We start from the raw sequence: 24,193 nt of genomic DNA, 5'->3' as shown, positions 1-24,193 counted from the left end.
CTCAAGCCTTTAGCCAGCTCCAACATGAATAGAAGTTTAGAAGATCTAGTCTGTATTCCCCAGCACATTGTCCAAACGTAAACCGTGTTCCGACTTCCAAGTGTGAGATCTTCCCAAAATTTTTCCCTCCTTCTACTGATTTTCTTCTGTAAATCATGTAAGTGATAACCAGCCGCTATATATGAACCTTCTTATGGGTCTCATTTGCCCGGGACCATTATTGCTTATTCATTGTACATAATTAAAATGTGCTAAGCATGTAATTACAGTAGAATGTAATGGCATTTTCACTATCCTAGTTATTATGCTTTTTTTAAATTACTGCAACTGCTGCATGCTAAAAACAGTTGTGGGGAGAGGAAACACTATCCCGTGTATGTTCCTTTTCATACCCTGAAATGTAACTCTCATCCCACATCCCTGGATTTGTAAGGGAATAATATTCTGTCAACATGAACATGCATTTAGCTTTTCTGAATGGGGACAGGATAATAACTCTAATATACTGCACACCTTTACCCTCTCCCCTCCCATGTTCTTTGTGTGGTGAAAATGGGGGGCGGGAGGGGGGGTGTTGTATGATGATTGACCGTGTAATGTTAATTAAAATCTGCACTGGCCTAAACTCCTCGAGTATGACTTTTGCATAGCCATGCCTCTTGGAATCAAGTGTTTCAAAGTCAAGCATGCACATCCACACTTTGAGTCTTGTAGAAGATGTGCACACACAAGTCTAAAAGGTATGGGGAGAGGATGCCATCAATGAAGCAAGTCAGAAATTAACTAGCCAGTTCAGGTATAGAGTAGATGCAGCATTGCAGAGTGCTTGGCTTTAGAGCACTGATCGTGGTAAGAAATTCTGTTGCTAAGAGGAAATAAATGCAACTGATTTTCTACTTTATAAAGTGCTCATGCAGTTTGTGCGTTGGTAGAAACAGTGTCTGAATGGCATCTAAGAGGAATGAATGTAGACTGTAGTTGTTTTTCAGTCAGATTGGTTTGTTGCACTGTAAACTGGGATAATATCCTGAAACCTGAAGGCATAAAGACTTGGATGCTCTCTGTCAGAGATGTCCCTTCTAGCAAGCTTCAACGTGTGTTCCCCAGCTGCTTCATCTGTAAATCGCTGCGAGGAACAGGTTCCAAAGAAAAGAATTGGAGAACTGTGTGAGGCAGTTCAGAACTCAGTGAAATTAGACATCCGATCTGGGGCATTGTTTCTTGTAGCTTTTATATTGTACAGTTTTGAGTCATAGGGTGCAATTCATTCCTTGAGTTGTGGAGACTAATGTTTGTGTTCAGGAAATTTATTATCAAGAACATACTTTTTATGGAGATTAGGCTACTGATCAATTAAACCAAAAGATTAGCAAAAAAACCCCAACCGTTTCTGTTCAAAGTGGCGACACCACTCCCACCCTTTCTATATCTTGGAAGTGAAACCCCAATTTTTTGTTTGGTTGAATTTATATTTTATTTTGATTGTTGTTGTTCTTTTCCCTGCCACAAATTCCTGGACGAAGACAGGTGCAGGGGTCTCTCTGTGCTGATGTATGGCAGAGCAGACAACTGAGTAAGACAGATCAGTTAGATTCTGTTAGCATGACAAGCCATACAAGGGATGCCAAAGTGTGTCGAGAGGAAGGTGGGGATGTCTTTTTTTGTTAAAGCAGACAGACCTCTCGGGTATAAATCTGCAGTAGATACAATTCACCCAGGACAGGGTTGCAAACAGTTTGGGGTTTCATCCCTTACCCATTTATCATATCTGGCCAATTTTGATACAGTAGCAGGATTCTGTGTAGCTTGGTCCCATCTTTGCTACTCTCTCCTTTCTTTCAGAGTTACGCAGATTTTCTTATTGCTTTTTAAGGAGCGGTTTCTTACAATTTCTGATGATGTGAGGAAATAACTTTCTCACGCCCTCATATTCTCTGTCACATTGGTTGCAGTTGCTCCTCTCTGGGTTTTGGGCTGTGCTTTGTGCAAATGGGCGGGGTCCCAGCTGTATGGAAAACTTCCACGCTGCTGCTTCCTCTGAGGAGCCAGCTTAGAGGGAGCACTGTTCCTCAAGCAGATAATTGTGGGGAAGGAGCCCCAAAGTAGAGATTAGGAGGTGCAACTGGCCAGTGGTTAGGGCCACAAGTGTTGAAAGAGAGGGATGTGAGGGTATGAAGAGGAGCTAATGCTCACTTGTCAAGAGGTTCAGCGTTCAGCCAGTAAAGATTTTGATTCTTGGTCTGATCAGTCCTAGGCTAGAACAACTCCTGAAGCCAGGTCTACACTAGAAACTTTTGACAGTACAGAAATGTCAGATCGGGGAGTGGATTTATTTTTTTTTTACATTTTTATACCTGCAAAAGCCCTATTGTAGATAGTTATACTGACATGAAAGTGGTTTTGCCAGTAGAACTTATTTAGCTCAGGGAACTGGCATAAGCTATATCAGTAAAAGCACTTTTTTGCCAGTATAAGCTGCATCTACACTGGAAGGATTTGCTGATATAGTTACACTGGTATAGCTATACTGGCAAACCTTTTCTAATGTAGACCTGGCCTAAGCAGTGGTTCATTTCCCACAGCCTGTCTCTCTGTATGGTTCTTAAGAACCCATCAGGAAAAGTCATTGTGAGGGGGAAGTTGAGTTATTCTGACCCAAAGCTAAACAGTAACAAAGCAGTTCACTGTGGCCACTCATGCAAATGCAAAAATGTATTTTTAAGAAGATATATTTAAAGGAGCAGGCCACTTTTGACTTGTACACTATCAGCTCAAATCAGTTGTCAGTAGCAGGGCGCGCGTGCACACACACACACACACACCCCCACACAGAGTTTGGCTTGGATCAAGCTCAGGCATACAGCTGTGTGTTTAGAGACAAGTGATCTCATATTTAACCTTGTTATCTTTAGCTCTTTGTGTCTTAGAGCATGAAATACCAGGATTTTGTGTTCTAGCGCGGCAAGACAAAAAAGTAATATGGCAGCCTAGGTTGAGGGGGTGGGGGTGCAGGAAGGAGGCGAGGGTTTGGCTGTGCGAAGTCTGCATGTCATCACCATGTCCGGCTGAGTCATGTAGGCTCGGCCTGAATGAGTCACTGGTCTAAGGCCTCTCTGCCTAATGTGCTCGCTGGGGCCTAGTTCCATGGCTCATGTGGTGGAACACCAGTAACAGCTCATCTTTGCACCCCCACACAGCCTGAGACTGCTTCAGTCAGCAAAAGCAACTGAAAGGAAGGTCAGTGGGTTCCCAAATCTCATGAACCATAAACAACAAAACAGGCTGGGTCGTGGTGAGGGAGGCTGTGCATGACTGGGGCAAAAAATCCATTCCTGGCATAATACCATTGGCTTCATAGCAGGGATGAATTTGGCCCCAAAAAATCTTAGTATTTTTGAAAAATTAAATGAAGGCTGTGAGATGAGGTTTAACTTTTGTTTTCTATGTAGATTTGTTTGTTGCTGTGGAACAAAGCTAGGCTGTAGCTGAGTGAGTTTGGGGTTTGTTTGGTTTTAAATCCTTACTAGTTACAGAAACAGCCATCTGTAGTACAATGTGGTGACTGATGCCAGCACAGTGGTTCTCAACCAGGGGTCCAGGGCCCCAGGGGGGGCCATGAGCAGGTTTCAGGGGGGCCACCAAGCAGGACCAACATTAGACTTGCTGGGGCCCAGGATAGAAAGCCAATGCCTCATCGCATGGGGCTGAAGCCCGGGGCCCTGATCCCCGCCACCCAAGGCTGAAGCCAAAGCCTGAGCAATGTAGTTTCATGGGAACCCCTGTGGCATGGGGCCTCAGGCAGTCGCCCTGCTTGCTACCCCCTAACGCCAGCCCTGGCTTTTATTTGCAGAAAACCAGTGACTGTGGCACCGGTGGGCCGTGGAGATTTTATAGCATGTTGGGGGGCCTCTGAAAGAAAAAGGTTGAGAACCCCTGTGCTAGCAGGTTGATATTCTTCCTTAGCAGCTGATTGAGTTAACTTTTAAGCACAGGAGTGTCTGTGAGGCTCCCATTTCAGAGGAGCAGAGGCAGAATCATTTAACAACTCTGTCAGAAGACCCAGCGAAGCTAAAAGCCATCTTTTGTGGGTTTTGATGTCCTGACAAGATGCTTCCTTTTAAAAGCTCTGAGACACTTCTGTTATTTTCTCTGACATTCCCAGTGAAAAGCTATTAAATTAGATGTGGCAGCCCCTCCAAATTCATATGGTGTGATTCTTTGAGATTTGGCATATGTGGTCCTCATTTAGTATGAGAACTGACTGGTAGCTTCAGGGCCGGAGGGGGCTTCTTAACTTTATATTAATTTATCCCAAATGAGACGTGAGCCAAGGTATTGGAGGGGCAGGCACCATGGACGTCTGAATTCATAACATCTCTGCACTTTGGCAGACATCCCATCGAGGAGGTCAAGTGCTGGAGACATGTTTTTCTCACCCTGACAGCAAAAGACAATGTATGCATCAGCTGGTTTGAGATGCATCTCCGGGGGCTCTAGAGACTTTGCCCTATTTTTCCTCCTCTTGCAGGCAGGCCATCTCACATAAAGGTCAAGGGGTCAGGGTGGTTTCCTGTGCCATCACAGAGATCTCACTGATGTCTGGGACTGGGGAGAACCTCTGTGGATCTTTTCCTGCAAATAAACACGATGATCAAAATGGATTTAACTTTTTACAGATCTCTAAAGGGAAGCATCTGATTTGTCTTTAATTTGTACATAGGGTCATAATTTTTTTGAGCAGAAAAACTAATTCTTAAAAAGAAATTTACAAACCATAGGTTAAATGGGAAAAAAAGTCCTTCCACATTGTTCTGCGTAAGAGCTGTTTGAGATCATGCCCAAGTGGAGCCTTGTACAATTTTTAGCCTTAATCACAATCTTAACTGGAACAGTGTCTTGCTTTCTTCTACATCTATCTATCCATCTGTCCGTGTAGCTATTTATAACGTACCCATCATGGTATCTCAGCTCCTTCACTCTATCTGAGCATCCTCACATGCACACACTCAATAAGTCTTGTTTTGGCTTTGATGCCTCTTTGATTCTCTTTCTTTTGCTGATTTTACTACATGGTTCTTTTAGAGAAAATAAAACAAAAACAATAAAATAAAACATGTTCTTAGGGAGGCACTGTTGCCTAGTGGATAGAGCACTAGACTTGGAATTGCACTCCTGTCTCTGCCACTGGCCTGCTCAGGGACCTTGGGAAAGTCACTTCACCTTTCTGTGCCTCAGTTTTGGCACCTGTAAAATGGGGATAATGATAATGCCAGGGTAATGCACTTTGAGCTCTGTGGCTGAAGAACGAGGTGGTATTATTATTTAAAAGTGGTGAAGTGAAAAATGAGAAAGGGAGATGACTAGAAACCAAAGTGGCCTCTTTGTCTGTCTGTCTGTCTGTCTGTCTGTCTGTGTCTCTCTCTCTCTCTCTCTCTCTCTTAATCTTTATTTTAGAACAAGAATAGTGGAAGCTTAGAAATAATTATAAAATGTTTCTGCAGTTGTATTTCATTGTGTGATTTCTGGATTTTGCCATGTTATGGAAACTGAAACATGTAAGAGGAGTTACTTCAGGGAAATTCTATGGCCTGTTATGCAACAGATCAGACTAGATCAAATTGGTCCCTTCTGGCTTTATAATCTATTAATAAACTGACTGGGATCACTGCAGTATAAAAATGAGTTTCTTCTATGGGCATATTTGAATTTGTTCTTTTTGATGGAATAATCTGTCACATATGGAGGGGGGATAAGGATGGATGGCCTTGCATCCCCCAGCACTTCTCTAACAATCTCCCAGCACCAGCTCTACTACCACCAGTAGTAGCAAAAGATTTCACCGCTGCAGCGTCTAACCCAGCTCTGAGTAGATTTAGCCACAATGGTGGTGAAAATGCATGAGCCCTTTTTACTTCCAGAAAACAACTGTTTCTACTAGTGACGCTCAGTGGAGACAGGGGCCTGCAGTAAAAGTGGTATGTGACCATGTAATTAAAGTCTGTATCATAATGCACAAGACAGTTAGGCAACCTGAATTCTGCCCCCTCATGTGAACTCTTCAAATAAAAAGAGAAATCTTGTTTGAGTCAATCCAAATGTGTACAGTACCCCGATGTATCGCATCAGACTCTGCAAGGCTTCGGACAGCACTATCCTTTCTGGTGTACAATATCGGTACTGTCAGATCAGAGGAGTATGGAACATAATAGCCCTGATTCAAGAAAGCATTTCAGCATATGCTTAATCTGAAGCACATGAAACAGTCCCATCCCTATTCATTGAAGCACCTAAAGATGTGCTTAATTCCCGTTGAGTCCCAATGGGACTTAATCATGTGCTTAACATTAAGCACATCCATCAGTGCTTTGCTGAACTGGGGCCAATATGTATTAGCGTACTTCCCCAGCATGCCAAAGCATAGTCTCTGTTAGTATGTAGAACAGAGCTGTCCATACTAATAAAAGGTGATGAGAGGAAGCTGACTGTGACCAAGACTGCATGGATCTATGCTGAGACGTCTATTATATAACAAACAGCATCTTCAGCCGTGTTCTCCTCCACACTTTAGCTGTATCATTTTAACAACTCACATTTAGTGAGAGCCGTTCGTGCCCAGGTGCTCCACACTGTGAAATCTAGGTAATCGCTTCACCCACCATTGAAATGCAGACACTTTTTGGGCTGGGATGCCGTATCTGTTTAATAATGCACGGTAACCCTGGACAGGAAAACAGTGTATCCAGTTAAAACTGCCATTGAATGTTATATCATTATTTAATTTAGATTCCTCCGATGTCTCTGCTAGGCTCTGGACTCCTCCCAGCATTCAAAAACAGGCAATTAGAAAAATTTAAATTATTTCCATATAGTACCTTGATCCATAAATTCTCCAATTAATAGTCCCCCTACAAAAATAAAGGCCCTCTACCTACTCATTCCGTAAGTCCCCTTCCATATCCAGCTCCTCCATCTATGAACCCTGGCTACCTTTTAGTAAAGATTAGTTCTGCAGCATGCACAGCAGTTTACAAAATCCAGGCTCTGACAGATCAAGGAAGGAAGCAAATTGGAGTTAAGGACCCATCAAAGAAAACGTTCTGTCAGTAGGAGGTGTCAGTTCAAGTGCATGTCTTTGCTGATCACTGGGAACATGGCATAAGGAGAGGAATCAGTCAACTGGGTCCCAAACCATTCAGTGTTTTATAGCTTAAAACCAGCACCTTGAGCTCCACCCAGAAATTTACAGGGAAGCAGTTCTCTGGTGTTATGTGCTTCTGCCTGTTGCACCACACACCAAGTGGGCAGTGACATTCTGCACTACCTTGAGCTCTTGAGTGGTCCCAAAGTGAACCAAATCCAGGTTTGATTGTGAATTAGAGAAATGCCTCTGCACCTGAGTGAGATGCACTTTCAGGACCTGAGCCATTGGAAATGTGAACAGCATTTACAAGATTTTTAAAGCCTATTTCTGAAGTAGCATTACCTGAGTTTGAACCAGACAGTTAAATCCATTGGCGTTGAAGCCCATGGATGCAGTTATTTTGGGTTTATACCTGTGTAACCAAGAGAAGAATTTGACCTTTTTTGAGTTTGACCTGGTTTCCAGCAGTACTGAGCATCCGTAGCTCCATCTAACTTCAACGGGAACATCAGATTCTCAGCATCTCTGAAAAATCTGCCATTATTACTGAGAAACAGATATTTTCAGAAGGTCTCTGTTATACCAATAAAATAAACACCAGCAGGATCTTATTAAAGGGGAAAAGGCAAAATGCCACATTTATTGTGAATACAGAAAGAATCATAGTAAGCAGTTAGTTATAGCTATAACATTCCATTCAATTTCATATTCATTCACACATTCATTCACACACAGACACACACACACACAGGTTCTGCAAGGTTGTTATCATAGTTACCAGCCTTAGAGTTGCTCATGCCAAGCCACTGGCCAGGTGGCCTGAACATGAGGAGGGAGCAGGGCCTTGTCAGGTGCACATCTGATGCTCCTGGAAGTTTGGTTTGCAAAATCAGACCCCAAAGTTCTCACTTTCTAGAGTCCATTTTTATAGGAATTTCTTCCTATGCCAGTCTATGGGAATTGCTTCATCATGCTGTTGCTGAATCAATCATCAGATGTCACATTCCTGACGGCTCCGTGCTGCCAGATGTTATCTTGTTCTTTGGTTCTCCCATTCATAGAATCATAGAATCATAGAATATCAGGGTTGGAAGGGACCCCAGAAGGTCATCTAGTCCAACCCCCTGCTCGAAGCAGGACCAATTCCCAGTTAAATCATCCCAGCCAGGGCTTTGTCAAGCCTGACCTTAAAAACCTCTAAGGAAGGAGATTCTACCACCTCCCTAGGTAACGCATTCCAGTGTTTCACCACCCTCTTAGTGAAAAAGTTTTTCCTAATATCCAATCTAAACCTCCCCCATTGCAACTTGAGACCATTACTCCTCGTTCTGTCATCTGCTACCATTGAGAACAGTCTAGAGCCATCCTCTTTGGAACCCCCTTTCAGGTAGTTGAAAGCAGCTATCAAATCCCCCCTCATTCTTCTCTTCTGCAGACTAAACAATCCCAGCTCCCTCAGCCTCTCCTCATAAGTCATGTGCTCTAGACCCCTAATCATTTTTGTTGCCCTTCGCTGGACTCTCTCCAATTTATCCACATCCTTCTTGTAGTGTGGGGCCCAAAACTGGACACAGTACTCCAGATGAGGCCTCACCAGTGTCGAATAGAGGGGAACGATCACATCCCTCGATCTGCTGGCTATGCCCCTACTTATACATCCCAAAATGCCATTGGCCTTCTTGGCAACAAGGGCACACTGTTGACTCATATCCAGCTTCTCGTCCACTGTCACCCCTAGGTCCTTTTCCGCAGAACTGCTGCCTAGCCATTCGGTCCCTAGTCTGTAGCGGTGCATTGGATTCTTCCATCCTAAGTGCAGGACCCTGCACTTATCCTTATTGAACCTCATCAGATTTCTTTTGGCCCAATCCTCCAATTTGTCTAGGTCCTTCTGTATCCTATCCCTCCCCTCCAGCGTATCTACCACTCCTCCCAGTTTAGTATCATCTGCAAATTTGCTGAGAGTGCAATCCACACCATCCTCCAGATCATTTATGAAGATATTGAACAAAACCGGCCCCAGGACCGACCCCTGGGGCACTCCACTTGACACCGGCTGCCAACTAGACATGGAGCCATTTATCACTACCCGTTGAGCCCGACAATCTAGCCAGCTTTCTACCCACCTTATAGTGCATTCATCCAGCCCATACTTCTTTAACTTGCTGACAAGAATACTGTGGGAGACCGTGTCAAAAGCTTTGCTAAAGTCAAGAAACAATACATCCACTGCTTTCCCTTCATCCACAGAACCATTCTTGAGGCTGTTGGGTGGATTCCAGTCTGCCCTCCGGGGGTCCTCTGGTTATTTCCTCTTGACACCTTCTTCAGCCGATGGACACTGCATTCTTAGGCTGGCACCTCCCTGATCATTCAGTTATTATCCACACCAAGCATCCATCCACATACATCCTCTATCTCTATTTTAATCACAATTGTTAACAAAGCAAGAGGAAAGCAACAAAAGGGCGGGGAGTCTCTGGGTGCTGTTTCTGATGTTACAGAGTATTGCTTTGAGTCTCTCTCTGTGTGAGTAGCTTTGTTGTTACAAAGGATTGCTTTGAGAACAGACTCTGTCTTAGAATGTACTAACACAATTAGCAGCTTGCAAGTTTCACACACAGAGGGAGAGAAACAGTACCAAAAACCAAGAGGCCTCTTAATTAGTAATACCCTGGAATTTAAACTATGGGGAATCAAACTCATTTGTGATTTTAATACAGAACTTCTTTAATATGATCCAACATCTATGTCTCTTTAACTCTTCCATTTACTTACAAGTGAAATTTACACTGACATCAATATTTTGTTTAAGGTACATTAAGTTGTTGTGACACTTAAATTCCATTCCCTTTATCGGCGCAGAGAGTTCATAATACAGCTTGTGTCATTTTGTTCTTGTTTGCTATTCTACTGACTGGTGTTGATGTCACGTTCTTTAAAGAAATAAAACATTAACTTAAAAAGAAATCCATGCAGAATATCAAATCAAATCAAATAAAAAAGGACTTCAAATTCCTACATTATGTGAATCCAACCCCTGAAACAGTTAAATAGAGCTAAGGAAATCCTTCAGAAAATTCAATATATAACTTATAGTTTGATCATAACACCAGCAGGAACAAAGTACAGTAAGGGTGGGTGGGGGTGGGTGTGTGTGAGAGAGAGAGAAATGGGCCTTCTAGAAATTTCCCTCCATCATTTTTATCGATTTTCAGTGAAAAGTGTTCTTTAAGGAAACTTTATTTATATAGCTGTAACTTGTAGATCTTCACAAAGGGCTGATGCAGCAATTTGCCGTCTATTTTAACCTATTCTAAATCAAAATGTAGCGCTTTGAAATTGAGTGGCTGTGTATAATAAATATTTGCTTTGCCCTAACTCTCCGTCTTTCCATTCTGCATGTACTAACACAAGTGAGACCACCATATATCTTTGTTTAGAAATCACCCTGGATTAGTAACCATGCTCATTCAGTAGCCATATATTTATTATGCAAGCCACCGTGGGGCGTAATGAAGTTTCATATAAAACACACTCAGTTTTAAAATTGTAGACTTAAAAATAATGGTAATAGAAGCTGCTGCTTCTAAAGAAAGATACATGTATAAATACTGTGTATCTTCTCCCTTGCCCAACTAAATGTGTTGGCTCTGTAATGGGTCTTAAACATTATGTCTGATCATCTTGACTTCTGTTCCAGTGCTATTTTCTACCTTTAATGAATTTTTCGTTCTGGGATGCTCATTCCTTTTGTTCTTTGTCGGCCTGATCCTGCCCCTGAATTCATTGGGAAAAGAATATTAGATGCTCTCATGCCTTGTGACACGTGAAGCAAACAGTGTTTTCATGTCCATCTATCTAGTATAAGGAAAAGAGGGTGCTCAGCATTATCCAGGATTGAATCCTAGATGCACGTGTCTTGGGGGCTGACTTTTTTTTTTAAATGCATTATAAATAAGAATCTAATTGTGTGTGTGTGTGTGTGTGTATGTGTGTTTTGTTTTGCAGGTGTAATGCAGCCCAGTATGTTTGGGGGTTGGAGCTGACGATCACAGATGGCACTTAAACTCTTTTGGAAACAAACCAGGCCATAACATTCAAGGAAAATCAGAGCCCTTAGAGGGAGCTTCTTTGGGTTTGTTCCCCCAAAAGAGAGTCACCGTCTGAAACAGTTGCACATCATAATAGGTGCTATGGCTAGCAAAAGAAAGTCAACAACTCCATGTATGCTGCGAACACCTGAATTAATGGAGCAGGCTGTTCCTGAGGATGGAGAAGCCTTAAAAGAAAGGGGTGCTGGCACTCCCCAGCAAGATTCTAAAGATGGCTGGGCTGCTGATACAGAAAGCTCTGTAAAAGAATGTGAAGTGGTGGATGGGAAAGCCCCAGTTGAGAATCAATCCAAGAAACCCCAAGGTGGTTATGAATGTAAATACTGTCCTTATTCAACGCAAAACCTAAATGAATTTACGGAGCATGTTGACACACAGCACCCAAACGTAATCCTCAACCCTCTCTACGTGTGTGCTGAATGTAACTTTACAACCAAAAAATATGATTCCTTATCTGATCACAACACAAAATATCACCCGGGAGAGAATAATTTTAAACTGAAATTAATCAAACGCAATAATCAGACTGTGTTAGAGCAATCCATTGAGACAACGAATAATGTTGTCACTGTCACAAACAGTGGATTAGAAAATGCAGAGTGTGATGAAGCCGTTCATGGTGAGATCAATGTAAGTAAAACCCCAATCATGAAGCAGGGAAAGCCTAAAGTGGAGACCAAGAGGGGTCCCAAAAAGACAGAAGAGGGAGGTATGGAAAACCATGTGGAGGGGACACTCCCCCGTGTCATTACAGAAACCACTGAATCTATTGCTTGTATCAATGGAGCTGACCTTCTTCATGATGTATTGGCTCATGTTATGCCCTCTGTACAGCTGCCACCAAATATCAACCTTGTCCCCAAGGTCCCAGTCCCTCTGAACAGTACCAAATACAATTGTGCACTGGACACTAATGCAACCATGATCAACTCCTTTAATAAATTTCCTTACCCAACCCAAGCAGAGCTGTCATGGTTGACAGCAGCATCAAAACATCCAGAGGAGCAAATCCGAATCTGGTTTGCTACCCAGCGTTTGAAGCATGGAATAAGTTGGTCTCCAGAAGAGGTAGAAGAGGCAAGAAAGAAGATGTTTAATGGAACCATCCAGTCAGTACCCCAAACCATCACTGTCCTGCCAGCTCATCTGACAGCTGCAAAAATGCCACAGCCAATTATCCAAACAGCTTTGCCTTGCCAGATACTCGGCCAAACTGGCCTGGTTTTGACTCAAGTGTCAAATGGATCAACAGTTTCTTGCTCACCGATTACACTTGCTGTAGCTGCTAATCACGGACAGAAACGGACAATACAGACCTTATCGGGTGCCCCAGAAGTCAAGCGTCCACATGTAGTTCATGTGCCTGAGGTCTCACCCAAGCTGAATGCTGCACCATTGACGCCAACAAATGACCGAAAAAAGACCAAGGAACAGATAGCAGAACTAAAGGCTAGTTTTATCATGAGCCAATTTCCTGACGATGCAGAAGTCTACAGGCTAATAGAAGTAACCGGTCTCTCCAGAAGTGAGATCAAGAAGTGGTTCAGTGATCACAGATACAGAAGTCAAAGGGGCATTGTTCACATCACTAGTGAATCTATAGCAAAAGATCAGTTAGCCATTGCAGCTGCACGGCACGGGCGTACATACCACACGTACGCAGATTTCACACCCCAGAGGTTCAAAGAGAAAACACAAGAGCAGCTTAGGATTCTTGAAGAAAGTTTTCTTAGAAGCTCTTTTCCAACCCAAGGAGAATTGGACAGGCTTAGGGTGGAAACCAAGCTGAGTAGAAGAGAGGTTGATTCCTGGTTCTCTGAGAGGAGAAAGCTAAGGGATAGCATGGAACAAGCTGTCTTGGACTCTATGGGATCCAACAAAAAAAATAAGGATCAGGGACTCCATAATGGTACAATAAGCCAGTCTGAGCTGCTGAACAGCTCTCAGCTACCCAGTTCTTTGTCCGGATCCGAATCCTCCATAGCATTTAACAAAAAAACCCAAGAGCAGATTCACCTGCTGAAGAGCACATTTGCAAGAACCCAGTGGCCATCACCCCAGGAGTATGACCAGTTAGCAGCTCAAACTGGGCTCACTAGAACTGAAATAGTCCGCTGGTTTAAGGAGAATAGATCCTCCCTAAGAACTGGGACATTAAAATGGATTGACCGATACCAACAGCAGTATATTGCTGATGGTCATAATGAGCAAAACCAGAAAAAGGGATCAAAACAAAATGAAAGTCCAAAGAACAGCAACCAGGTGTCTCGGCAGCACTACCAGGAGCATAAAAAGCTGAACGAAGAGAACGTGGGCAAACTAGTCATGAGGTCAACCAGAGACTATGATCCACCAAAAGACTCTTTGTTAGGGAATCAAACTGAGGACAGATTGGAATGCAACAGCCAAGACGGCCATGGTAGTGAGGAAAATGAGGACACTGGCGATGTGAACTGGGTGGAGGTGACAGTAGGGGATGATGATGCTGTCTCGGACTGTACAGACAGCTGGAGTCAAACTGCACCTGAAGGCCAAGCTGAGTTAGCAGATTTTGATTCGGAAAGTGTATCTGGAGACAATTCCCATATTTAGACAGGTAACGCTACCACTGCCCTGTTAGTCTGACCTAGCCTTAGTCCTGACAAGTGTCAATAGTCCCTTTTAATTTAAATCCCAGGAGTGCATTCCTGATGCATGCTGTGTGTTTACTGGATTTCTGAGCACAAGGGAGGCTGTTCTGTCTTCTGTAGATTAAATATGGGAGGGATTGGGAACATTTTCTTTGCTTGTTGTGTTTTTGGTGTTTGTCATGTACTGGATAAGAGAGGATGCTCGGAATAACTCATTATGCTGAAACACTCTGCCTTTAATTGACCTCACATAACCTCTTTAGAGCCTGATATAAAGCATGCTGATGAAGCCATACAAAGAAAAAGTAGGTAACCATAGTTACTAATGTCCATGTTGCTCACATAATGATGATCTCCAGTGAATAGAGGCCGTGACTATTTTTGCAACAGGTCAGCATGGATCTTGGCTCAGCAGCAGTCTGCCCGGCTCAGAGAAGAGGTCGAGCTGATGCCTGGGCCCAGTTCAAAAACATTCTTTTGTTACTTGCAACAGCAAGTAACAAAATGTTGAGCCAAGTGGGAACAGAAATGGCTCGTGCAAATGAGCTCTCTTCCCCCTGCAGATGAGGGGACCTTTCTAATGTTAAACACACAGGGACATGGGGCAGGCACACTATATTCTAGAAGCCCAGGAATTACTCCAGTCCGAGGCCTGCATGTGGGTTAGCAGCTTTTCTTCACAAGAGCTTCACTGTAAAAGTGAACTGCGGGAGCTTTGCTAAGAAGATTTCTAATTTTAAGATCTCTCAAAGTGTAAAAGGAAGTGTGGTTTGAAGACTTGGAACCAGTTTCTGATCTCAGTTATACAAATGTAAATCTGGATTTAACTTCATTGGACTTCAATGACTTCTTGAATTCATTGAGGTTACTCCAGATTTACCCTAGTGTAACTGAGATCAGAATCTGTTACATGAAGTCTCCCTCCTTAAACTTATCCTCTCCTTAGTCCATGAGATAAATAAAGTAGCATGTATGTATTAGAAATTTATTGTTAAATAATACCTGGTTTTCAAATTAACCACAATTTTCCTTTGAACTACAATAAATGCAAAACACATGCAATTTCTAGAAAACCCAGAAAATTCAAAGCTATGACTGACAGCCCTGACTACACTAGAAAATTGTACTGTTCAGTAGAACTGAACCACTGTAAGCTACCCATCCTGGTTTAGAGCAAAATCTTCAGCATGTCTACATGAAGCATATTTTCAAAAGTTGCGGGCACATCACCCCTTGGTGATAATCTGAAGATGTAGCAATCAACCATTTTGAAAATAGTTTAAAAAATCTGTACTATCATTTTGTAAAATTAAATGGCACCAGTATGACACAAAAATTTAACTAAAAAGGCCATGGAGATTGCATGCAATGCACCATATTAAAAAAAGATCGTGCATTAAATTTTCAGAAGCTGCAGTAGTTTAAAGCAAGAAGATGATCCTGAGCACAGCAGATGATGCATATTGCATCGAGTGGTCACTGATGGGGCTACAGGTGCATTGTGGGACTGTGCTGGAAGAACTAATTGCAACCGTGCAGATGCAGTTGCCTGTACTTTTAGTCCACGCTACCAGTGCAGCAACAGAGGATTAATTGATGCTTAGACTTGTTCTGAGAGAGATTATTGACAGTGGTGCTGGTAACACTGGTACACCATTGCAACGACTTTTGCATGCAGAGACATTCTTACTGGGATGTGTTCAGAGACTTTTTTAAAATATAAAACATTTTAACATCGATTAGATTTCAACTAGTTTATCTTTTTGACAGGGAATTTTCATATAAAGGCTGGTAAAATAAAAGTACATTTTAAGGAAGAGTGATTCCATCATATACTGGTTTGGGTTAATAGCACTTTCACCTATGAGATTGTTCAAGAAATGAAGACTTTATCCTCTGTTAATATATTCATTTCTTAGCACATTGGCCCTAGTGCTAGATAAAAGCCTGAAGCCTTTATCTACAGGTATTTTGTTTTCCTTCATACAAATCTATCACTTCAGTACTCAGAATGTGAGCCCATGCCCTCTAGTGGCAGAATGTGACGTTCTTCTGACATGCTTGCCACTATTTATTGGTATGTTTGCCTAAAAGTAATGCGCTGCTTGTACTCTTCTGGCTCTGGCAACCCCTGAAATATCATTGCAAGCTCCTGGAAGCGCACACAGAGACACAGTGGAATATTCACCTCATCTGCCAAAAACATTATGAATGATTTCAAATTGGGAGGAAAAGAAAATAATTATTCATTTTTTCCACAAGACAGATTGTTCTAATTTTCTTCAATTTTTTTTTTTTAATCTTTGACCTCTCTTCATAGCAGGTTTTGTACAACTTATTTTTTTAAAAACTAAACCTAAATTTTGGTCCTAACCTACCTAATGTTGGACCAGATTCTTTTCTCAGTTTAAAGCAGTGAAAGCCCAGAGTAACTCAATTAAAGTCACTGGAAGTACCCTGGATTTTCCCTACTCAAAATATGCCCTTCCGACATCCCACACCAGCACTATACATCAGTTTAAAACAGAAAGTGACTATTAATACTGTATCTAGTGAAAGCGGAGGAGGATTCTTGCTAAGCAGGATATTACTATCCAAACTGGAATTTAACTAAAGGATTGACTGGGAGGGGAATTAATAATAATAATAATAGAGTCTAATTACTGATTGATCATTGCTTAAATAATGCGATACCTTCTTTTCCTAATGTGATTAGATGCAATTAAATTGAAAACTAGTTACATTTAGGACTGAGTAGTGTTTATGAACTTTGAAACCTACAAAAATTAAATAAGATTCCATAATCTCAGTGCTTTTTTTTCATACCCAGCACGTCAACTGAAAATGAGTGGGTTTTTTTAATGTTAATTTAACAATAGCATTTTAGAAATCCACTCCTAGGTATTACTTTAAATGTTTTCAGCATTCATTTTTGATACTTCTGTTGTTGCAGAGTTCATGTCAAATTTCCCTAAAAATTGATAAAAATTTCACAAATTTCTTAGGTTATTCTTAATGGATAAATGTAATTTTAGTAGGTCCTTAAATTATTAGTAGCTATTTATATAGTGAACATGTTTCTTTAGAGAATGAAAGAGAACGAGATTTTCAGAAGCTCTCAGCATTCCCCAAACTCTACTCCCAGTGAAGTCAATAGGAGTTTTACCGCTGTCCGATTTTAGTGGGAACGGAGTTTGGTCAATACTGAATGATTTTGAAAATTCCACCCATAGAATATAAAAAGCTCTATTATTAAGTCATATAACATAGGCTCACAAGACCTGTGCCCTTAAGGAGCTTACAGTTTAAGGGCTAAGAATTCACTCCTGCCAGGTGCTGAGTGCCTTCTGCAAGGTGCATTGAAGACAATGACTTTGAAGATGCTCTGCCCCAAATGAGACCCTAAATCCTACTCACAATGATGTCAATGGGCCTGATTCTGATCTGATCTGCACCATTTTTATATTGACCTCAGTGGAATTATTCCCAGTTTACAATTTGTGTTAGTAAGACCAGTGGAATTTGGTCCTAAATTAAATACAACACAAATATGGGGAGGCGTGAGAGTGGGAACAGATAATGCCAGCAAGGTTAGTAATTACTGCTGGTTTTCTTCACGCCGCTGTCTCCCACTGGGAGACTCCACTCCCACTCCCACTCCCAAGACCAGTGTCTCTCCGAAGCAGGGCTTTTTACTTTCAAAGACCACTAGTACAAAGAATAGGTTTTTTCCCTTTTCTGACAGTTGCATGAGCTTCCTGTTTAGAGTTGTTACCACTGCCTATGAGAATCTTATTCCTGAGCTGCTGAAACACTTCTGTGTGCCCTCTTTGTTCTAGGCAGTCCGTATCTCCACCACAGTCTTCTCCACTACCTCACTGCAGAGGTGGTGCAGGATGTTCCTTGCTTGCAAGTGAGTCAGGCACAGAGTGGTGCTTTGCAGAGATTTACCAAAGGCAACCTGGGAAGTGCTTACAAAGAAGTTTCCGACTCACTGATTGCCAAATGTACACATCACTCTGTGCATTCAGCCCCTGTACTGCATGGTGCCTGCTGGTGCCCTCAACTTCCTTTGACTTCAATGAGAGTTAAGCACACTCAGCCTGTCACATAACCTGGCCCGGCTCTAGCTGGGTGGTTGGTTTGGTAAAAGGATAGTTGCAATATTGGGGTTTCTCTCCCTTTTCATTCAAGTTCTCATTTCTTTAGGGATTTAGGGCTATATCCTAAAAGGCATCTGCCACTGGCACCATAGATGTCTTTGCATGTTGGAATAAGGACGGCAGGGTTACGCCCTGAGTGCTTGATCCTGTTCCCACTAAAGTCAATACAAGTTTTGCCACTGACCTCAGCAGGGGCTGGATGAACCCAAAATGGTCTAGAATGGCCTGTGGGTTTGATCCTGAGATGCTGAGCACTTACAACTCCCACTGAACTCAGTGGGGCTTTTGGTGCTCAGGGCCTCTTAGGAGCAAGGTGTAAATCCCTAAATAGATTAAACAACTCAGCCTGATACAACAATTGCAAATTCCCATTGATTTCAATGTGAGTTTTGCTGAGCAAAGACAACAGAGCCTGGGAATTTTTTTACTGCCTATGTGTGTGCACCATTTCACACTAACCGACTGGTTTGCCCTGCATCCTGAATGATGAATGGTGCTCTCAGAAAATATCAGACTAATTGGCAATATTAACAAAAGGTCTGGAATGAATGACTAGCACAAAGTTTTTAAACATGCTTTAGCACAATGGTGTATGATGGGTTTTGAAAACTGTACCGGATCTGCCTATCTGTCACTACTAGACTCCACTTCAGAGTAAAGTGATGTTTGCACTTTCACCCAGACTCAACACTTCACTAATTTTCATATTTCAAAACAGATCTCTACTGTAATAACCTCATTGTATATTGGTCCAGTACATCCCCACCCGAAATGCCATGAGAACTCGGTGGTGTCTTTTAGTTTGTTGAGGGGTTTGTTAAATCCCTGCTTCAAGAAGAGTCCTTTACTCATGAGGCATTAGGGCCAATAAACCACAGGAAAGCTAGCAAGAGAGGGTAGCCCTGAAACTATGTGACATAGAGAGGCCTGATTCTTCATTACCTTGCACTTTGTATAATCATTGACATCTGTTCAGAACAATAGCGTATTATAATCACTTCACAGAAGCGTCAGTGACTACACAAGGTACAAGGCAGTGAAGAATCAGACCCTGCTAAATCATCAGATTCAGTGAAGAATCAGGCCTATTTTACGTTAGCATTAGAAATCTGTATGGGGAAGTATCAGTTAAATGCTCTGTAAATTGAAAAACTCTGGCACACTATTGGGAAGGCCTCAAAGTACAGTTAATGTAAAATATAATAGCACTATAAATGCGAAGAGGTACATTGACAGTGCAAATGTGTGCTCATCATTTATTAAAAAATAAAATATTTTTAATTTTTGTAGGGATGCCAATCAGTCGGGCTGTCGTGATAATCAAGGGGGAAAACTGTCTCTGAAAACAGGATAACCGTCTATTTTCCTGCTTGGGACAAGATAACCAATGAGTTGCAACTCTGAGTCCAACCACGCTTGCAGAGGCACAATGAGAAATATCGTGGAGCATTGATATGGAATTGTTCATAGTGCCAAAATCCCACTACCGCATTAAAGAAGAAAGGGTCCTTGTACATAGTTTTCTCCTTAGCTTCCCTTCCTCTCATCCTCTTCCTCTGCTGGAACTGATTTGTACAAAGTGGGAATTTTGTTACCTTTTTAAATGGTGCAAGTTACTTTTTCAGATCATACCGTTGCAAGGTTTGGGGTTTTTTTGTTTTTAGAATTAGTAGTAACCACTATATCTGCTTCGGTTTTAAAATATTAAAAATTTGAAATCTTTTCAATGTGTTGCATCAGTAGCAAATCCTGGATTTTCACCCCAATCATGGTTTACATTTCAGCCCACCGAATGCATCAAGGGGTTTGTGGTGTTGCTTGTTCAGCTTTCTTTAAAAATAAAAACAAACTACCTGCTGTTGGCTAAATTATTTAACTCTCCACATTTCTGTGCAATGGAGGGGCAAATCTCCTTTCCAACTGCTGTATCTCTTCCTTGCCCAACCATCAAATACCAACTGGAGCCACAGACCTCTGAAGACCTTAACAGCATGCCTCTGTCATATTTGAGCACCATTTTTTTTTCTTTTTTTACATGCATTACAACCCCAAAAAGTGGTGACAATGGGGAAATGAAGATTCTTCATAAATGAACTGGTTCATATTTCCTTAGTCGGTACAAAGATGGACTATATTTTTTTTTCTGCCCTTCAGCTTTAGATGTTGTAGTGTACAACATACATTTCCTTTAACCCTTGCCACTAAATTGTTAGATCAGTCCTAGATCCCCGCGTGCACTTTTTTCAAATAACCCTAACCTTTTTATTTTAGAGTGAGCCAGCACGCATGAGAGAGATCTGGTGAAAATGTTGCAATCTGACTAGTTGTCTTTTGGAGACTTACCCATATTTCAGTAAACTGCACAAATATAATTCTAGGGAATTGGAATAAAATCAACTTTTCTAACTTGTTGCTCATTTGTTGTAATTCAATAAAACAAAGACTGAAAGTTTTTTGTAACCTTTTCCTCCTTTTTTTTTTTTTATTTAATTTAAAATCTCTGCGCTGTGGATGGGAGCTAAATACCTTATTGGTCATGACTAGTCATCGCTAAGAGTGGCTTTTACTAGCCACCTGGGTGGCACTGGAGTGGCTGAGGTTTAAAATGGAGCCACTTCGAGCTAGCTTTCTTATAACAAGGTTGTTTAGTTCATTGTTGAAAGGGATGGTTGGTTTGGGAATTAACTTCCATTTTCCCTCTGTTTACTTAAGGCTAGTTTGTGCAATCCTTACTCTTCTGGTGGTGAGCACTTGCTCACATGAGCAATCCCATTGAACTGAATGGGTCTAATTGCATGTGTAAATTCACTAATGTGAGAGTAAAAATTGCAGTCTAGTCTTTATACAGCACCTTTGCTTAGAGCCTGCTTCCCTTGCAGTCAATGGGAAAATTTACATTGACTCCAGTGGGGATTTATGGGCCCATAGATACTGCAGCAATGGAATGCTAGAGATGCATTTCAGAGAGCTCTCTTCTACAAGTTGAAAATTGTAACCAAAATTAGTCGCCATGGCTTATGGCTTTGTTTATTTGAGAGGACAATGATACTTTTAACTGCCATTTTGCACTGCTTGATAATAACTACTTGGGAGCTTCAAACTGAAATTTGATTTCTTCTGTTGTGTTTGCAGACAAGATTTTCAGGCTAGGTCTACTTTTCTTTTAACCAGCCATGTTCCCATTGATTTCAGTAGGAATTTTAGGGCCATTTTAGGGAATTTAAGGACCATCTTTTTGTTTGTATAGCACCTAGCACATTGAGGTTGGGATCTGTGACTGGAGCTCCTACATACTATACTCCTGGGGAAATTCTGTGCTACTGCACAATGCAGAATTTTGCAGAAATTAATGTTGTGCACGCAGAATTTCCTTTCCCCCACAGAAATGGTCTGCAGTGCTTCTAACCACCACTAGGGGCCACTGGACTCTGAAGAACCCACTTTGCACATAGAAGACATGGCTCAGGGGAAGGAGAGCGAGCTAGAGGGTCCCTGGCAGCTGCAGTTCCCAGCATGCCCTGAGGGAAGGAGAGGGCTGCATGCAGGAAACTCTGTGCAAGCTGGGACCAAGCATCAGGCTGTTTCTCCCTCTGGATCCCTGGGCTTGGGCGGAAGGGGGGGGAGGAAGGGGGAGTCTGGGCAAAGGGGGGCTCCGTAGCTGGGCTCTGGGGGGAGGGATAGTGTATGGGTATCTGGGCTGGGGAGGGCCACGGTTGGGCTCTGGGGAGGAGGGGGTTTGGGTGTATTGGCTGTGGGGGGCCCACAGGAGGGCTCTGTGGGGGAGGGGTTGTGGGTGTCTGGCCCCCCCAGCTGGGCTCTGGCAGGGGGAAGGAAGCAGAGAAACAGGAACTAGGTTGTCATAGGGGTTTCTTTAACTCTCTACTCCTGGGGGAAAATTTGTGTGTCTGTATTATTACAGACATACTTGCTGACAGGTATTTTGAAATAAATTACCAGAATAATTGAAACTGGCGTGATGATGTAGTGTTATTTTGACAAATAAAATTTGCAGAATTTTAAAATATCGTGCACAGAATTTTTAATTTTTTGGTGCAGAATGCCTCCAGGTGTAATACTACAACAATACAAATAGTAAATACTAATAGCAGCCTTAGGTCCTTTAATTTGTTGTTGCATGGTTGGTTGTCAGTGATGGGTTGCTGGCTCTTTTCCTCTGCAGTTAATCAAAACATAGGCATGATGCAGGCAGGTTAAAGTACCTTGTCAAACTCTAAAAACAACTCTAAAAACTTCACACAATGCACAATCAACCTGCGGAACTCTTTGCCAGAGAACTTTGTGAAGGCCAAGACTATAACAGGGTTCAAAAAAGAACTAGATAAATTCATGGAGGATAGATCCATCAATGGCTATTAGTCAGGATGGTGTCTCTAGCCCCTTGTCAGGAACTGAGAATGGGCGACAGGAGATGGATCACTTGATGATTACCTGTTCTGTTCATTCCCTCTGGGGCACCTGGCATTGGCCACTGTCGGAAGACAGGATACTGGGCTAGATGAACCTTTGGTCTGAACCAGTATGACTGTTCTTATGTTCTTAAGATTTTAACAGGAAAAACTGCTTCGGTTTCCTTTTTATCTTAAAATGGATTTCTTGCATATCCCAGTTCAGCACAAGAAATTGTTTTACTGCCCACGTGGATGACTGAGCAAGATTACAAAGGAGGTTCTTCAATCAAGCTCTTTTTTTTTTTTTAATTGTTTAGTTCATAATGAAGCCCTGAATACATTTCTGTCAGATGATAAATACCAGCGTGTAATAAGAATACCAGATGTGCTGTACTAATCTTCAGGGAGTGCTTGGATTTGGGATGTTGGACTATGGCCATCTCATTACAGACTAATGGAAATAGTTCATTGACATCAAGGTCTGTCATTCACTTAAGTTTGCTTCTGTGGTGCACAAATCTGACACTTTCTCCATTGTTTATTACTTTAGATGATCATCATCAGCCAGGGTGAGTCTTGGGTTATAGAAAGCTTTGTGGGCCAGATCCTCAGCTGGTGTGAACTGAAGTAGCTCCATTGACTTCTTTGAAGCTACACTGATTTACACTAACTGAGAAGCTGGCCTTAAGGATGGAAAGAATATGAACACCATGGATCTCAAACTTCTCCTGCTTTAACTGTATTAAAAGAACATTATTAAGGCTGCCAAGTCAAGCACTACAAAGTTAGGAGATGCCAGAAATCAGGTTGCCTGTACAATCTTAACTCTGTCCTCTTGTGCATACACATTATGATCTAGTCTTTAATTACATCATCACATGCTATTTTTTCCATAGAACCTCATTCAGGGCACAGGATGGACAGTGCTCACTGAACGAGCAGCTATTCAATATTTTGTTTTTCCCTAACTGCTCGATGTGTGGCCCTAGACTTTATTTGGTGCAAACTATTCAAACCCTTCTAGGCAGATTTATTAATTTCCTCATGGGCTTTTCTCTGGCACTCATCATTTTAGGATCTGGTGCTTCGGAAGTATTAATGAATTTATTTTCACAACACCCTTGTGAGGTGAGGGCGTGGTATTATCCCACAGGTGGGGAGCTGAGACACAGAGATTAAGGTCAAAAGTTTGAGTTTTGGGTGCCCAATTTGAGTTGTGTAGAACCTGATTTTTAAGAGTACTTAGCATTACATAGTACTTAAATGTTCAAAGCACAACTCCCATTGACATCAGTTGCAGCTGTGAGTGCTCAGCACTCTGCAAAGCAGACCCCAGGATCTCAAGTCAGGCACCCAGAAAATGAGGAACACACAATTGGTGCCCAGCTGTGAAAAGTTTTGGTTAAAGTGACTTGCCCAGAATCATGTAGGAACTCTGTGGCAAAAGCAGGGATAGAATTAAAATCTCCATGGAGGCATTTGACTGCCTGAACCATGTGATCCTCCTTTCTCTTCCTGCAGTCCCCTGCCTGATTCCCTACTCACCTTTCAACTCGACACCAAGTGGCAGAACCTGCTGCCACCAAAGGAGGGAGAGGACTCCCAGTGGGCCAGTCTGTGCTTTCCTTTGGTCCAATGGCCCACTGCAGATATCAGCTGACAACTCCTTCATGGAGCCATGAGCAGGTACCTGGCACAATTCACAGACTTCCCCAACACTTTCCCCTTTTCCAGC

At 42.1% G+C, this 24,193-nt stretch overlaps 1 protein-coding gene across 3 annotated transcripts in view; it reads left to right on the top strand.

The window, feature by feature from the left end:
• The window catches only part of ZHX2 (zinc fingers and homeoboxes 2), a 116,333-nt gene extending 95,817 nt beyond the window's left edge, over nt 1-20,516 (top strand). For all 3 annotated transcript variants that reach the window (XM_074943896.1, XM_074943895.1, XM_074943897.1), the window contains 2 exons: nt 11,153-13,852; nt 19,340-20,516. In XM_074943896.1, coding sequence (XP_074799997.1) covers nt 11,338-13,848 — 2,511 coding nt within the window. In that variant the 5' untranslated portion in view covers nt 11,153-11,337 and the 3' untranslated portion in view covers nt 13,849-13,852; nt 19,340-20,516. The remainder of the gene's footprint in view (nt 1-11,152; nt 13,853-19,339) is intronic.
• The last annotated feature ends 3,677 nt before the right edge of the window (nt 20,517-24,193 follow it).

The sequence above is a fragment of the Natator depressus genome, chromosome 2 (assembly GCF_965152275.1).
Source record: "Natator depressus isolate rNatDep1 chromosome 2, rNatDep2.hap1, whole genome shotgun sequence".
NCBI lineage: Eukaryota > Metazoa > Chordata > Testudines > Cheloniidae > Natator > Natator depressus.
Note: the sequence above shows the minus strand (reverse complement) of the source record. Positions and strands in the feature narration are given on the sequence as shown.